Source organism: Eumetopias jubatus, unplaced genomic scaffold (genome assembly GCF_037043125.1).
Source record: "Eumetopias jubatus isolate StellerSeaLion01/CBP00866 unplaced genomic scaffold, mEumJub1_p1.0 scaffold_7, whole genome shotgun sequence".
Lineage (NCBI taxonomy): Eukaryota > Metazoa > Chordata > Mammalia > Carnivora > Otariidae > Eumetopias > Eumetopias jubatus.
Window position 1 is genome coordinate 111,274,501 of NW_028274813.1, and position 18,770 is coordinate 111,293,270.

An 18,770-nucleotide genomic window follows, 5' to 3' on the forward strand; every position below is an offset into this window, starting at 1 on the left:
TTCTCAGATTATTAGGAAACACTAAATCAAGCCCATTTAAATACCAAAAAGGCAGGTAAGTACAGAAATAGGATATCTACAGAAAATACAGAACACTGTTTTTCCTTAAAAAGATTATAAAAGCTCTTCCCCTCTACTTACTCTCCTTAAAAAAATGTAAAGCCTGATTTGAAGTAAGCAGAGCTAGAAGCTCTCATTTACAGGACATTTTTACCTTTTCAGCATTAGAACGAATGCATTTTACAAAATAGGGTTCTGCTTGACCAAGTGTCTCCATCAGCTTGCTTAACGAGGCCTGCAATACAAAGCAATATAATTAGCATTTTCTCCCATTCTAAACTGGCAGAAAATAATTTATAAATACAAACAATAATGTTGGCAAACTATGGTGAAACAATGGTATACACAGAAATAGCTTTCTTTCTCAAAAGCAAATTGTGTATATTCCCATACTGATTAAATTAAGGAGAAGGATGGTAGTTTAATCTTAAAGCTGATAGTTTGGCAAAAGTATACATTGCAGATATATTAAAGAATAACGTCTAGAATAAATTTTTCACTTTTCTTCACATCTCATGAAACAATATACTCAAACTCATGCGTTCCTAAACAACTTTGAAAATTTCCCATAGGGTATCCACTAGCTAGTGTCCCCCACTTTCAGTGTTCATGCTAGTGATGTCCCCCTCTTTCATTCCTGATACTGATAATTCGTACTTTACCTCTTTTTTTTCTGGTTAGTCCAGCTAGAGGTTTATAATTTTTTTTATCTTTTCAAAGAACCAACTTTTTGGTTTCATTGATTTTTCTCTATTATTTTTGTTTTCAATTTCATTGATTTCTGCTTTTATCTTTATCATTTCATTCTATTTGCTTGCTTTGGAATTAGTATGTTTTTCTTTTGCTGGTTTCCTAAGATAGAAGCTTATGTTTTTGATTTGAGGCCTTTTTCCTTTCATTAAAAGCATTTAATGTTATCAGTGAAACTTGGAACACTGCTTTAGCTACACTGCACAAACTTTGATATTTTACTTTCATTTAAGATATTTTTAAAACCTTCCTTCCTCTTTCACTCATGCATTATTTAGATGTCTGCTTTTTATTTTCCAAATATCTGGGGATTGTTATCTTTTCTTTATTAGATTTCTGGTTTAATTCTATTTTATGGTCAGATAACATATTTTGTTTTTTAGTATTCTATTTATCTATTGGCTTCTCTGTTACATTTCTTTGTAGTATTTTTTAGTGGCTGCTCTACAGATTATAATATGCAAACTTGTCACAGTCTACTCAGAGTTAATATTTTGTGACTTCAAGTAAAACTTAGAAGCCATATAACCATATAGACTCCTATTATTATTGTCATATATATTACAGCAACATATAATTTTTTTACTTTTAAGTGCTCTTTTTTGTCAGAAATATTTATTGTATTATAAAATACATAAAATGAAATGCTTAAATCACAAGTATACAGTTTGATGAATTTTCACAAAAGGAACACACTCTTGTAAACAAGGCCCAACTCAATAAAATATTACCAGAACCTCAGAAGCCCATCTTTACCCCATCCCATTGAATTTAGCAAGGTCACCTGTACATAAGTTACCCACCGCCACACCTGAACCAAGGGTAACAATTACCCTGACTTCTAAGATAAGTTAGTTTTGCCTGTTCTATGACTTCACATAAAACCAAAGATACACTATATACTAGTTTGTATTTGTTGCATATAATTATATTTTGTACATTTTTAGGACTATATAATAGTGATCCACTATATGACTATACCACAACTAAATAATCCATTGAAGATGGATATTTATTTGTTCCAGTTTGGGCTATTATGAATAAAGTTGCTATGGGCATTCTTCTACATATCTTTCAACTGTTTTCCAAATACCTGCATCAGTTTATATTTCAATAACAGTGTATAAAGGTTCTGGTTGCTCCACATCCCTGCAAACACTTTGTATAATCAGTCTTTTTTATTTCAGCCATGCAGGCAAGTGTGTAGTTAATTTGCATTTCTCTGATGACTAATAATGTTGGGCAGGTATTTAATAGGCTCACTGGCCTTCTGGATTATATCTTTTGATATCAGACAAGTTTTGGCTGTTCAAGACTTTTGCCCATTTCAATTAGGGTCTCTGTCTTTCTAAAAATTGATTTGTGGTTCTTCATACATTCCATATACAAAGTCTTTTTCAGATGTATCGCCAGTATATTTTCATACCTTGCAGCTTGCCCTTTCATTCTCTTAAGTGACATTTTGTTTTTAAAATTTTATTGAAATACAATTTAAATAATATAAAAATGTACCCATTATAGTCTACACATCAATGATTTTTAGTAAGTTTATATAATTGTACAAACATCACCACAAGTGAGATGTAGAAATCTTCCATCACCCCAGAAATTTCCCTCCTGCCCATATGCAATAATAACTGCTCCTGCTCACAGCCCCAGGAAACCACCAATTCTGCTTCCTGCTGCTATAGACAAACTATCTTTGAAAAAACAATCCTTTTTAGGTATCTTTTCCTCTGATTATAAAGCCAATACGTAGGTACTGTAAAAAACTTAAGACATAGATATATGTTCAGAGAATAAAAGTCAGCTTGACAATTATGTAATTGTTATTTATTATGATCACATTTATTGCCAAATGCCCAGTCACAACAAAAAGAAAAGGATTTCTATGTATATAAAACTAAAATAAAACCAGAAAATACCTGCAATCCCATTTAAATATAGATAGCAGTAGCATGAAGTTTAAAATATATATAGAAAAAAAACATACAGATTATGTTAACAGTGACTATATATGGACAATAGGGCTTAAAGGCAGGTTTTGTTTATAGTATCAATTTTCTGCTGCCTGTCTCCTCACACTGAAAACAATGAATTACTCTTTGGGATATCCACTACCCACACATAAAAGGATGAAAAAAAAGGCAGCTCGCTTTCCACCCTTGTTACTTCTCTCCAAAATGACCACTATAATATGGCTTTTAAGTCATATGTATCATCTTCCATTCAGGTATCTTGCAGATCATCTTGACTTTTCAATGCCAATCTGAATGAAACAGATTCCTCTAAAAAAACCTTTTTGTTATAAAAAGGTAAAATAAGAAATAACCTGAAACTGGGCACTGATGCTGGGAGGTTTTTTCTTCTTATGCAAATGAAGAAGAGACTTGGTGATGCGATCCTGTAGTGTCAGTCTTGTCAGGTGCTTTAAAGAATTTACCTCCAGCAAGTGCTGAAAAGAAGGGAGAAAAATCAAATTCCTCACATAAATTAATCAAAGAACAGGAAAAACAAAATTATAAGCCAGTTTTCATTATCACCTATGTATAATGACGGTGGTGAATATGAGAGGTTGGATATTCAACATCCATCTTACCCCTCCTGCTTTCCAGCTAAAAAGAAAACTGCATTTCTCAAACTCTCTTGCATTTGGGTTCCAGATGCAATTTAAGTTCATCATTTAAAATCCCACACGTGAAGCTAGGAAGGTATAACTGAAGCAGAGACTTCGACTACTAGGTTCTGTTTCTTCTGACAAGCATGCACATCAAAGTACTTTAGCTTTTTGTGATCCCAATGTCCAGGTACTACCTTTATGAGTTGAGAGGCAGAGTACACGGAATTTGTGCTGTCACTGAAACTCTAATAAATGCACCTTAGCCCTGGAGCCAATAGTTGTAGCACCTCCTTTCTGACTCCTGGATCACACCACAGATAGTTATGTGCCCGAATGCAGCAGCTAGAATGGCAGTTTCCTGCTTCCCTAGCTGATTACAGCTGGGGTCAGTTCTGCACTGCTATTTTAATACTCTGAAATTCTTTAAGACTTCTAATGATTTTGTAAGTGCCTCTTTGAATTAAGTCCTTTTCTACTTAAAAATATCCACAGTTATTACTGTTATCTGTAACTGAATCCTTACTCACAGAGACAATAAATTAAATTCAATCCTAGGGCTATAGCATGTAAGCCAGAAATGTACACAGAAAAAGAAAACAAAACATCAACCCTATCAATCATGATCCTGATATACTAATTACTAATCTGAAGATTGGAGTTGTACATAAAGCAACTAGAGAATACAACATAGGATGTTAATAAAGTACTTGAGAGCTTTTGTAGCCAATCACAATTTTTAAAACCATACCATATTTATGGCAGTGAATCTGTCCATGGAAAGAATATATCTGTACCTGTGTAAGCTATATAACGTTACTCAAAAAGTACTAAAAATTTTATTATATGAGAAGCACAGAACTGAGTTAAAAACATGACAAATTTAAAAGTCTTTTTAAAAAATATTAATTTTGACAATATAAACACTTAAAAATATAAACCTTCAAGTGATAAGTACAATACATATTTTAACAAATGCAACTAAATAAAATCTTTCCAACAATGACAAAGACTTATTATCTGTACATAAGAACCATAAAAATTCCTTTAAAAATTCATCCCACAATTAACAAATGAACAAAAGACCTGAAACAGGCAATTCTCAAATAAAGTATAAATGACAACATAATGACAACCATTCAACCTACTTTCTCACACTATACTCAAAAATAAACTCAAATTGGAGTAAAGACCTAAATGTGAGAGTTGAAACCATGAAAACTCTAGAAAAAAAAACATAATCAGTAATCCCTTTGAACATCAGCCTTAGCAACATTTTTCTAGATATGTCTCCTTAGGCAAGGGAAACAAAAGCAAAAATAAACTACTGGGACTACATCAAAATAAAAGCTTTTGCACAGCAAAGGAAACCATTAACAAAATGAAAGGCAACATAGTAAATGGGAGAGGATATCTGCAAATGATATATCCAATAAGGGGTTAATAAAAATGATGCAATTAAAAAATGGGCAGAGAATCAAAGAGACATTTTCCAAAGAAGACATAGAGATGGTCAACACACAAGAAAAAAATGTTCAACACTACTCATTATCAGGGAAATACAAATCAAAACCACAGTGAGATAGCACCTTATACCTATCAGAATGGCTAGCATCAGAAAGACAAGAAAGAACAAGTGTTGGTGAGGATTTGGAGAAAAAGGAACCCTCATGCTCTACTGGTGGAACCTAAACTGGTACAGCCACTATGAAAAATAGTATGCAGGTTCCTCAAAAAATTAAAAACAGAAATACCATATGATCTAATAATTCCACTACTGGGTATTTACCCAAAGGAAAAATACTAATTCAAAGAGATATACGCACCCCTATGTTTACTGCAACATTATTTACAACAGCCAAGATATGGAAGCAATCCAAGTGCCAATAACGAATGGATAAAGAAGAGGTGAGGTATATGTATCCAAACACACACATATACACAATAGGGCTATTACTCAGCCATAAAAAAGAATGAGATCTTGGCATTTGTGACAACACGGATAGATCAAGAGGGTATTATGCTAAGTGAAATAAGACAGAGAAAGACAAATACCATATGATTTCACTTATAATGTGGAATCCAGAAAACAAATGAATAAACAGACCCATACAGGAAAAAAAGTGATAGTTGCTAGAGGGGAGGGGTGAAATAGATAAAGGGGATTAAGAAATACAAACTTCCAGTTATAAAATAAAAAAGTCACAGAGATAAAAAGTACAGCATAGGGAATATAGTCAGTAATATTGTAATAACATTGTTGGTGACAGGTGGTGAGCACTGAGAATCAATGAATCAACATGTTGTATACCTGAAACTAGTACAACACTGTATATTAATTATACATCAATAAAAATAAATAGAGAAATAGATGGGATTTCCGTGACTGATAAATGAATAGAATTTTTTACTTCAGGTGTAGCCAACATGAATATTTTTAAACCATATGAAGTTTAAAGAGAAGTTATTCACTTGAGGAGAGTAAAAAGAATGGTACAAATAGCTAGACCCAGTGGTGGCATTCAAAATACTAAAAGACTAATTAGGGAAAGAGTCCAAATGTCCATCAACTGATGAATGGATAAAGAAAATGTGAGCTATATATATATATGTGTACACACACACACACACACACACACACACACACACACACAGATATTACTCAGCCATCAAAAAGAATCTAGCCACTGGCAAGACATGGATAGAGCTAGAGTGTATTATGCTAGGCAAAATAAGTCAGTAAGAGAAAGACAAATACCATATAATTTCACTCATATGTGTAACTTAAGAAACAAAACAGCATAGGGGAAGAAGAAAAAAATAGGTGGAGGGAGGCAAACCATAAGACACTATTAACTATAGAGAACAAACCGAGGGTTGATGGAGGGAGGTGAGTGGGGGATGGACTAGATGGGTGATGGGTATTAAGGAAGGCACTTGTGATAAGCACTGGGTGTTCTATGTAAGTGATGAATCACTAATTTCTATTCCTGAAACCAATATTACACTACATGTTAACTAACTAGAATTTAAATAAAAACTTGAAACAAAAACAAGAGACTAAAGAGACAGTGAATGAAAAAAGAAACACAAATGAAAAGATGTTTGATAATGCAAGTGGTACCCTTTTTCTCTACATAAAATCTTTTCGTGAGAAGAATTACAAACCACTTAACATAAGTTTTCTTTGTGCTTTGTGGTTTAAAATAATATTTACCACTACCAGAAACCACATAAGCAGTACATTACATTTTCCTTAGAAGCCTAAGAGGCTTAAGTAGAAGAAATAATAACCTCATTTTTTTTGTTTTCTGAACTAGAGAATTGTGAGAATAAACAGCTCCTTCTTGGGTTTGTTTTTTTTAATTTTGGAATTCATCAAAAAGGTGACAAGTGACAGGATTCCTTCTTTGGGGTGGTACAAGAGAAAGAAACAGATTTTTCTTCCTTTATTAAATTCAATAAACATTTTTGGAATGCCATCCAAAAATCTACTATGTAGATCACCGTAGGAAAATTATACCCATGCGCCAAATCCTATCCACTGTTTTTATATGGTTTATATGGTTGAAAAAAACATTAAAATAGTATTTAATGATATGTGAAAAATATGAAATTCAAATTTCAATGTCTAGAAATGAAGTTTTAGTGAAATACATTCACACTTGCTCAGTTCCACATTGTCTGTAGCTGCACTTGCGCTACAACGGCATAGCTAAGTAGTTAACAGAGACTACAGGCTCGCAAGCCTATCCGACCGAAAAACTGGTCTGACGAGCGCTAAATGATAATGAGTTAGATAAGCACTAATTAGGAATTATTTAAAATCAGGTAAAATTCAAAATTTGACCTTAACCTGGCTTAAGGATAAAAGAAAAAATCTTACGTAAAGATGCAATTACTCAACAAAAATTAACATTTATATTCAGATGCTTTTCAAACACTAGAATGTGAGATATATCACAAATATTTACCTGAACCATTAAACCATTTCCTAATATCCAGTGTTATTTCTAAAATGGATTTAACTAATTACACAAAATTAATCCCTCTTTTGGGTACAAATAAGGTACTGCCTATCTTCGATTATTTATAAAGACTGTTTGAATGAGTAATAAAAAAACAATTCTGGTGTAGGGCACCAAGAGAAAAAAGTTTTTCATAATACTCACCTTTGGAAGGCCAGGCTTGGACTTGAAATTTTTGTTTCTCCTATACAGACAAATCATTACATTTGAAAAATTAGAAATTATTACAAAAAACTATTATACAGATGAATGAGTTCCAGGTCTCTACTAAGACAGTATATTTATATACCCATTTCCAAGATATAGGTCCTCTATATGAAAACACTGACTGATTCAACTAAGCAGACACCTTTGGGAATGAAAAAAAAGCAAGGAAAAGAGAACAAGAAAAGAAATGCCTGCTCTGTAATATTGCTATAAACAGATTTAAGTCTGATAATCAGTAATGTAATGTTGTACATTCAAAACTAAAATGTCATTTTCTTTTGGACATTTATCAAGTTCTAATTTCTTGTACCTATAGAAACTTTGTTTCTGTCATTTTAAGACTTTAAATAGAGGCCTAATTTCATGGATTTTTAAAATGTACTTATTAAAAAACTTAATGACTTTCCCCTTTTAGAAATTAAAAATTCTTGGGATGCCTGGGTGGCTCAGCTGGTTAAGCATCTGCCTTCAGCTCAGGTCATGATCCCGAGGTCCTGGGATCGAGTCCCACATTGGGCTCCTTGCTCAGTGGAGGCTGCTTCTCCCTCTGACCCTCTTCCCTCTTGTGCTCTCTCTCTCTCATTCTCTCTCTCTCAAATAAATAAATAAAACCTTTAAAAAAATAAAAATGTTAAAAAAAAGTAAAAATTCTCTTTTCTTTTTTTTCTTATAATTCAATATTATATTTACATCAAGATTTTTTAATAGATAAAGAAAGAAAAGGAATAATGCCCAAGGCTTATGAACATGAGCTGGGAAGTCAAAAAGACCTGAGCTTGAATCTAAACTCTACCTAAATCTAAATCCTACTAGGGTAGGATTTTTCTCTAAGTCTCGGTTTCATCAACGTGATAATGTAAAACAATGTAGAATGTAATAATGTAAAATGGGGATGATAATACCATCAATACAAGTTATTGTGAGGATTAAATGAGTTAATTTACAATTCGGAAGTACAGCAAGACTTATATAAATTGAGCCCATTAGCACTGTTAAGCACTGACTTTGACAGGGATTAAAGAATCCAATTCAGTCATACATCTAGCTAGTGGCCCAAAAATATGCTTTGAAATAGTGTCTGAAATATGTGGATATAGGGAGCTAAGAACTTTTTACTGGTCCACCCTGCATAGTTATATCCATGCCTTCAAACCAGTCCTATAATCAGGTAATGAGGAACGGCAGGCTGGATAAAGGTTATATATCACTATATACGATCCCAGTCACCATTTTTTTTTCCATGGTTCTTTCTAGTTTATTGTTTGGTAGAAAGACAGGCTCTTGAATGCTGTATAAACATCTCACAAAGTGCTTCTTCTAGTTTACAAAAAGTCAAAGCCAATCTTCTTTGAGATGGGGCCCTTAAATCTGACATTCAAGTCACCGTAATAAAAACAGGAGCTGTTGTACTTAATATTCTGGAAGTCCCAATCACCATTTTCACTCAAAATTCTACTCATGAAAATGATTCACCATCACCCCTCTTCTTTTTCAGCCAGAAATTTTAAACCAGTCATAAAAAGCAATCCACATTTCTGATCAATACTAACATGAGAATTCCATGGGCTCTCTCCAAGAGTTTGCTGCTAGCTGAATTAGCAAATATCCCATCTTTATCAAGCAAAGAGGTGTTACTTGATAGTCTGCTCTGACGAATCCCAGTTCTGCCATTCCACGCAATATCAAATGGATCTCTGTAAAAATCAAATACGGTACAATTTGCTTTAGTTAACTGAGACATACCGAACAATCTCCAAATTGCTTAAATAAGGAAAACCTAAAACTTTAAACACTAAAATTAAAATTTAGAAAAAAAGCTAAACCAGCAGAAAATTATATTATCGCAGAGATTACCAATCAATTTGGACTAATCTTTTTCTCGTTCAGAACGAAGAATTTCTATGGATTCTGATACATTCAAATACCAGTGTGCACATATAATACAGCTACTAACTTTTTTTTTTAAGGTTTTATTTATTTATTTGACAGAGAGAGACACAGCTAGAGAGGGACACAAGCAGGTGGAGTGGGAGAGGGAGAAGCAGGCTTCCTGCGGAATAGGGAGCCTGATGCGAGGCTTGATCCCAGGACCCTGGGATCACGACCCAAGCCGAAGGCAGATGCTTAATGACTGAGCCACCCAGGCACCCCTAATATAGCTAATATTTTTAAATCTATTAAATTATTTACAATCAGTAAATAATATAAGGTATTATACATAATGTGATTTTTTTTGTCTTTGTTAGATATTAGTACTTCCAAATACTACTGAAGGAATTTATAATCCTAATAGGCTAGCCCATTCTATGGAATATTTAATTTCTTCCTGGAAGGTCACACACTCACTACGAATGACGTATCCACCAAAGTTACTAGGCATCTTCTATGGGCTGAGCACTATTCTAGCCATTGGAGATAGAGGAGTGAACAAAACAGATAAAATTATCAGGGATTAAAATATGAAGAATTAATAGGGGGCTTTCCAGGTACTGATAGCAAACTGGCCACATATTTGGATTCCTCCAGAAACCTGTGAAAATTTAATAAAATAATTTTTAAGGGAATAAACAAAGAAAATATACTGAGAAAATAGTAACACAGTTTTGAAATATGGAAAGCAGATGAATATAGAAACAACTTTTTTTTAAAAAAGATTTTATTTGTCAGAGAGAGAGAGAGAGCGAGAGAGCACAAGCAGAGGGAGAAGGAGGCTTCCTGTCGAGCAAGGAGCCTGATGTGGGACCCGATCCCAGGGCCCTGGGATCATGACCTGAGCTGAAGGCAGACCCTTAACCAATTGAGCCATCCAGCTGTCCCTATAGAAAGCAATCTTAAACTGGCTGTGGAAAAAGACTGAGAAGTATCCATATTTACAAAACTCTGAAAGGCTCCAGAGCTGGTGGTACCATGTACTTATGGAAGTCGTGGAAAAGGTGGGTTAAGAACAAGAGCACTAGTTGAAAGTCAGTTTAAAAGCAGTTAGAACTCCATGCAGCCTGATGACCATCCCTCCTTTATCTAAGCAAGAGGATGAAAGAGAAAGTCCATGGACTAGACAGCACCAGGTACAAATGGGGATGAGTATACTTTAAAAAGTCAAAGAAAATACTGAAAATATGGCAGCTGGGACTGTATCTTCCAAGAATAAAATTAAACTTTTGTGTGGAATTTGACCAGCCCAAGAGGAAAGACCCAAAGATATACTGATATGTTCTAGACACTGACAACACACCCAATTAATCAGATTCCAATTAGCTTTTTAGTGTTTCAATATGAATATAAACAGGTGACCAAGGTTCACTAGACAACTGAGGAAAGCCCCTAGCATGAAACAGAGACCAAAACAATCATGACATAAACAACTTGGAAGTAAAAAAAGATTTTTAAAGCTATCAGTAATATTTTTAGAAAAGAGAGAAAATATTGCATCTATAGACTAAGATATTATGAAAAATTTAAAAATTGAGAAAATAAAGTAATGAAAAGCTCCAAAAGGTTAAAAATGTAACACCAATGAAAATGCAGAAATATATCCACTCATTGAAAAATATTTATTGAGTACCAACTAGTACCAATTTTTTCTATCATCTTCACATTACTTAAATTCAAATGGAAAAAAAACAAACAATAAACACATAAAAAATACATTGTATGTTGGATAATAGGTGCTAAGGAGAAATTTTAAACATACAAGAAGAATGCCAGGATGCCAGACTTTAATAGGGACCTCAGGAGAGGCTCCATGAATAAGACTCCATTAAAACAGAGATGTGAAGGAGATAAAAAAGCAAATCAAGCAGTTATCTGGAAAAAGAGCATTCTATTCAGAAAGAAGAGCAAACATACAGTAGGAGGCAAGAATTTTGTTGATGAATATGAGATATATTAAATAAATCAGCAAGGCTGGAGTGGAATAAACAGAGGAAAAATGGTAGACCAAGTCAGAGAGGGAGGAGGAAGCCATGTTACATATACCTTCTAGGAAATGTAAGAATTTTTGGCTTTTTTTTTTTAAGATTTTATTTATTTACTTGAGAGAGAGTGTGGGAGAGAGAACATAAGCGGGGGGCGGGGCACGGGGAAGCAGAGGGAGAGAGAGAAGCAGGCTCCCCGCTGAGCAAGGAGCCCATCACACCTGACACTGGGCTCCATCCCAGGACCCCGGGGATCATGACTTGAGCCAAAGGCAGAAGCCTAACCCACTGAGCCACCCAGGCACCCCAGAATCTTTGGCTTTTAATGGGAATGAGAAAGAATGACAAAGAAGGACTTTCAGGAAAACGCTAACATGATTCAGCTTTTTAATACTAAAATGCATTTTGTATTATACATATTTATATATTACATTATATTAAAATAATGATCTGGTTGCTGTATTGAAAACTGTTTGGGGGGCCAAGGATAAAAGCAGGGAGATTATTTTAGGAGGGTATTACAGTAATACATACCAGGGCAACAGCAATGGAAGGAATAAGAAATGGTGAGATTCTGGATATCATTTTACAGTACAGCCAATGTAACTTGCTGATGGACCAAATGGGGAATGTATGAGAAAGCGGAATGTAACTTGCTGATGGACCAAATGGGGAATGTATGAGAAAGCCAATGTAACTTGCTGATGGACCAAATGGGGAATGTATGAGAAAGCGGAAATTAAGGGTGACTTCGAGATTTTTCACTAATAACAGATTTAAAGATGAGGCAATAGGAGACATTATTTCTTATAAATCAAAACAAAAGAAGATGAAAAGTGATAATAAAATAGTTCCAGTAGACTCAAGACCCAACAAAAGAGTTTCTAGACAGATCCTACAAGATTCTGGTACTTAAGTATAGAGGAGAGATGTCACATACAAGGGCTCAAGAATCAGAAAAAGGGCATCTATAAAAAAAAAACAACAACACATCATGCTTAATGACTAAAAATAAACTGGAAGATTTCCCACTAACATCAGGAATAAGACAAGAATGTGAGCTCTGGCCACTCTTATTCAACTCTACTAAAATTTCTACTGAAATTTTCAAGTAAGAAAAAAAAAAAGATATCCAAATTGGAAAGAAAGAAGTAAATTTATACTTAGTCACATAAGACATGATCTTACATGGAATACTCAAAGGAATCCACTAAACAACTATTAGAACTAATGAATTAAGCAAGGTTTAAAAATTCAATTATATTTCTATATAACAGCAATGAATAATTGATTATAAAAGCAAAAACCTCACTCATAACAGCATGAAAATAATATTAATACTTGGGAGTAAATTTAACAAAAGAACTGTAAGACTTGTACACTTCAAATTTGAAGAGTGCTGTCATGGAATATCTTTTCACTTATTTAGATCTTTCATTCTTTTAACAATATTTTTTAGTTTTAGTGTACAAGTCTTACACAGGGTGTAAGACTTACATGGGATGCGGAGAAAGGGAAACCTCCTACACTGTTGGTGGGAATGCAAGTTGGTGCAGCCACTCTGGAAAACAGTATGGAGGTTCCTGAAACAGTTGAAAATAGAGCTACCATACGACCCAGCAATTGCACTACTGGGTATTTACCCCAAAGACACAAATGTAGGGATCTGAAGGGGTACGTGCACCCCGATGTTTATAGCAGCAATGTCCACAACAGCCAAACTGTGGAAAGAGCCAAGATGTCCATCGACAGATGAATGGATAAAGAAGATGTGGTGTATATATATACAATGGAATATTATGCAGCCATCAAAAGGAATGAGATCTTGCCATGTGCAACGACGTGGATGGAACTGGAGGGTGTTATGCTGAGCGAAATAAGTCAATCAGAGAAAGACATGTATCATATGACCTCATTGATATGAGGAATTCTTAATCTCAGGAAACAAACTGAGGGTTGCTGGAGTGGTGAGGGTGGGAGGGATGGGGTGGCTGGGTGATAGACATTGGGGAGGGTATGTGCTATGGTGAGTGCTGTGAATTGTGTAAGACTGTTGAATCACAGACCTGTACCTCTGAAACAAATAATACATTATATGTTAAAAAAAAAAAAAGAAGAAGATAGCAGGAAGGGAAAAATGAAGGGGGAGAATCGGAGGGGGAGACGAACCATGAAAGACTATGGACTCTGAGAAACAAACTGAGGGTTCTAGAGGGGAGGGGTTTGGGGGAATGGGTTAGCCTGGTGATGGGTACTAAAGAGGGAAAGTACTGAATGGAGCACTGTGTGTTATACGCAAACAATGAATCATGGAACACTACATCAAAAACTAATGATGTAATATATGGTGATTCACATAAAAAAATTAATCTATAGATTCAACACAACCTCTAGCAAAAACCCCAGCTGCCTTTTTGCAGAAAATTACAAGATAATCCTTAAGTGCATATGGAAATACAAAGAACCCAGAATAGCCAAAACAATGTAGAAAAGAACAAAGCTAGAAGAATTACAGTTCCTGATTTATAAATCTATTACAAAGCTATAATAATTAAGACAATATGGTACTGGCATAAGGAAAGACACATATATCAAGAGAAGAGAGTTGAGAATCCAGAAATAAAGATTCTATTTAGGGTCAATTGAGTTCTGATAAAGGCATCAAAGACAATTCAACAGGGAATAAACAGTATTTTCAACAAATGGTACTGAGATGACTAGATATCCACATGCAAAAGAAAGAAGGTGAATCTCTCTCAACATATACAGAATCAACTCAAAATCAATCATAGATCTAAATTCAAAAGCTAAAGCTATAAAACTCTTAGAAGAAGAAAACAGAGTAAACCTTTGTGACATGGGCTTAGGTAATGATTTCTTAAATATAACAAAAGTATAACCAAAAAGAAAAATAGATAAGTTAGACTTCTTTAAAATTAAAAATTTTACACTTCAAACAACACCATAAGAAAAGTGAAAGGACAATTCCCAGACTAAAAGAAAATATTTTCAAGTCCTATATCTGATAAGAGATCTAGATCTAGAATATATAAATAACTCTTACACCTCAACAATAAGACAACCCAACTAAAAAACAGATTCAGAAATAAAAAGAAATCAACTACTGATACATTTAATAACCTAACAAATTAAGCACAATGTTTAGCGAAAAGAACTCATCTCAAAGTTATGAAGGGGATTAGGACACATCACCCCAAATTATGATACTTTCATATAAGGGAACTAAGAAGAACCAACAGATAGAGGAAGAGTCAGTTCTATCCCTACCCCTTAACCCACTAAAAGCAGGGCATAAACTTCCCTTTGTGAAAGTGTTCCCTTCTCCCCTATTAGGAAGAGGAGAGCAACTTTTATCACCTGAGATAAGAGAGTAGGAACTGAGATGAGTTTACTTACATAAACCTTACTAAAATAACTCTCAGCTTCCATTAGTTCTCCCACATATTCCCTAGTCACTTCCCCACATTTTACCATCCCTTAAAACCCAAACTCACTTTCCTTTATAAAAAGGGTATATAAGCCCCCAAGTGTTACACCACTTTTTTGAGTTTCACTTCTTTTCTGTGAATATTCATGCACATAAAATACTAATAAAAATTATACGTTTTTCTTCCTGTTAATCTGTCTTTCATAAGTTTAATTCACAGGCCCCCAGCTACTGAACATAATAAAAGATTTTTCTCCCTAACAGTTTCATCTTATATGATTCTATTTATATAACATTATCAAAATAATAAAACTATAAAAATGACGAACATACTAGTGGTTGCTATAGGACAGGACAAGGACATGGGTAAACACAAATAGGTGGCATGAAGGAATTTTGTGATGATAAAAGAGTTCTGTATCTTGATTGTACCATTAGTTACACAAATGTATAGATGGGGTACAATTGCAAAAATCTATATAGAGACACACCTGCAGATTTCTAAAAATGGTGAAAACTGTAGTCTAGTTAATATTAATGTGCCAATGTAAATTTCCTGGTTTTGATAATATACTATCATTATCACTATATAAGATGTCACTTAGGAAAGCTAAGTGAAGAGTAGGTACATGGGACTCTATGAACTTTTTTCCTTTGTACTATTTTTGAAACTTCCTGCTTTTGAAAAATCGAATGTAACCTTAAAATATTTTTCGATTAGTTCTTTTTAAACTATACTTTTTGGATAGCTGGGACAATATCCTTAAAATTGTATACTAACTTCTTTCTGTCTTTCTGGTCAAGCTTTTAATTAAAAAGGACAGAAGATAATAATCACACATGCAAAAATTTAATTACAAAAATTTTCATCAATATAAAACAATTAAAAACCAACCTAAGTAACCAGTAATTGGAAACAGGTGGAAAAAATTATGTTACAACCACCCAATGGAAGTCTATGAGGTCATTAAAAATCATGTTGTAGAGGCACCTGGATGGCTGTGAGTTGAGCATTGACTCTTGATTTCAGCTCAGGGTCATGAGACTGAGCCCATGTCTGGGCACGGGGGGGGGGCCCTCCATGCTCACGGGGGGAGTCTGCTTGAGATTCTTTCCCTCTGCCCTTCTCCCTGCTCTAAGTAAATAAATAAATAAATCATAAAAAAAATCATGTTGCAGAACAATAACAATACTTAATGGCACAAAAAGATGTTAGCATACATTTTTAAATTTATTTTTTTTCAAAGATTTTATTTATTTATTTGAGAGAGAGACAATGAGAGACAGAGAGCACGAGAAGGAAGAGGGTCAGAGGGAGAAGCAGACTCCCTGCTGAGCAGGGAGCCCAATGTGGGACTCGATCCCGGGACTCCAGGATCATGACCTCAGCCGAAGGCAGTCCCTCAACCAACTGAGCCACCCAGGCGCCCTTAAATTTAAATACAATACTGTTTGATAACAGTTTTAAGACAATTATATTTTTATACTTGTAAAGAAGAATATATGCCCCCCAAATAAATTTTTCATAGCAAAGGAAACACATAATCAAAGAAGATATATGAATCACCAAAGAAGACATACAAATGATCAATAAGCACATGAAAAGATGCTCAACATCTGTAGGCATTAGAGAAATCCATTATCAAAACCACAATGAGAATCAAAAAGGAGAATTACAGACCAATATCCTTGATGAACATGGATGCAAAAATTCTCACCAAAATACTAGCCAGTAGGATCCAACAGTACATTAAAAGGATTATTCACCACGACCAAGTGAGATTTATCCCTGGGGTGCAAGGTTGGTTCAACATCCGCAAATCAATCAACGTGATACAATATATTAACAAAAGAAAGAACAAGAATCATATGGTCCTCTCAATAGATGCAGAAAAAGCATTTGACAAAGTACAGCGTCTTTTCTTGATCAAAACTCTTCAGAGTATAGGGACAGAGGCTACATACCTCAGTATCATAAAAGCCATCTATGAAAAAGCTAGAGCGAATATCATTCTCAATGGGGAAAAGCTGAGAGTTTTCCCCCAAAGGTCAGGAACGCGGCAGGGATGTCCACTATCACCACTGCTATTCATAGTATTAGAAGTCCTAGCCACAGCAATCAGACAACAAAAAGAAAGCAAAGGCATCCAAGTCGGCAAAGAGGAAGTCAAACTCACTCTTTGCAGATGATATGATACTTTATGTGGAAAACCGGAAAGACTCCACCCCAAAACTGCTAGAACTCATACAGGAATTCAGTCAAGTGGCAGGCTATAAAATCAATGCCCAGAAATCAGTGGCATTCCTACACACCAACAAGACAGAAGACGGACAAATTAAGGAGTCAATCCCATTTACAATTGCATCCAAAACCATAAGATACCTAGGAATAAATCTAACCAAAGAGGCAAAGGATCTGTACTCAGAAAACTATAAAATACTCATGAAAGAAATTGAGGAAGACACAAAGAAATGGAAAAACGTTCCATGCTCATGGATTGGAAGAACAAACATTGTGAAGATGTCAATGTTACCTAGAGCAATCTACACATTCAATGCAATCCTCATCAAAATACCATCCACTTTTTTCAAAGAAATGGAACAAATCATCCTAAAATTTGTATGAAACCAGAAGAGACCCCGAATAGCCAGAAGAATGTTGAAAAAGAAAAGCAAAGCTGGCAGCATCACAATTCCGGACCTCCAGCTCTAGTACAAAGCTGTCATCATCAAGACAGTATGGTACTGGCACAAAAGCAGACACAGAGATCAATGGAACAGAATAGAGAGCCCAGAAATGGACCCTCAACTCTATGGTCAACTCATCTTTGACAAAGCAGGAAAGAACATCCAATGGAAAAAAGACAGTCTCTTCAACAAATGGTGTTGGGAAAAGTGGAGAGCCACATGCAGAAGAATGAAACTGGAAAATTTCCTTACACCACACACAAAAATAGACTCCAAATGGTTGAAAGACCTAAACGTGAGACAGGAGTACATCAAAATCCTAAAGGAGAACACAGGCAGCAACCTCTTCCACCTCAGCCGCAGCAGCTTCTTCCTAGAAACATCGCCAAAGGCAAGAGAAGCCAGGGCAAAAATGAACTATTTGGATTTCATCAAGATAAAAAGCTTTTGCACAGCAAAAGAAACAGTCCACAAAACCAAAAGACAACCGACAGAATGGGAGAAGATATTTGCAAATGACATATCAGATAAAGGGCTAGTATCCAAAATCTATAAAAACTTATCAAACTCAACACCCAAAGAACAAATAATCCAATCAAGAAATGGGCAGAAGACATGAACAGACATTTTTCCAAAGAAGATATCCAAATGGCCGACAGACACATGAAAAAGTGCTCAACATCGCTCGGCATCAGGGAAATCCAAATCAAAACCTCAATGAGATACCACCTCATACCAGTCAGAATGGCTAAAATTAACAAGTCAGGAAATGCCAGATGTTGGCAGGGATGCGGAGAAGGGGGAACCCTCCTACACTGTTGGTGGGAATGCAAGGTGGTGCAACCGCTCTGGAAAACAGTATGGAGGTTCCTGAAACAGTTGAAAATAGAGCTACCATACGATCCAGCAATTGCACTACTGGGTATTTACCACAAAGACACAAATGTAGGGATCCGAAGGGATACGTGCACCCCCATGTTTATAGCAGCAATGTCCTCAACAGCCAAACTGTGGAAAGAGCCAAGATGTCCATCGACAGATGAATGGATAAAGAAGAT

General features: G+C 35.1%; 1 protein-coding gene across 6 annotated transcripts in view; it reads right to left on the reverse strand.

Annotated features, from left to right (window-relative positions):
* MYO9A (myosin IXA) overlaps nt 1-18,770 on the reverse strand; it is a 291,397-nt gene that overhangs the window by 124,678 nt on the left and 147,949 nt on the right. For all 6 annotated transcript variants that reach the window (XM_028100036.1, XM_088024883.1, XM_028100037.1 and 3 more), the window contains 4 exons: nt 9,213-9,356; nt 7,600-7,639; nt 3,143-3,265; nt 215-295 (listed from right to left, as the gene is read on the reverse strand). In XM_028100036.1, the coding sequence (XP_027955837.1) occupies nt 215-295; nt 3,143-3,265; nt 7,600-7,639; nt 9,213-9,356 (388 nt within the window). The remainder of the gene's footprint in view (nt 1-214; nt 296-3,142; nt 3,266-7,599; nt 7,640-9,212; nt 9,357-18,770) is intronic.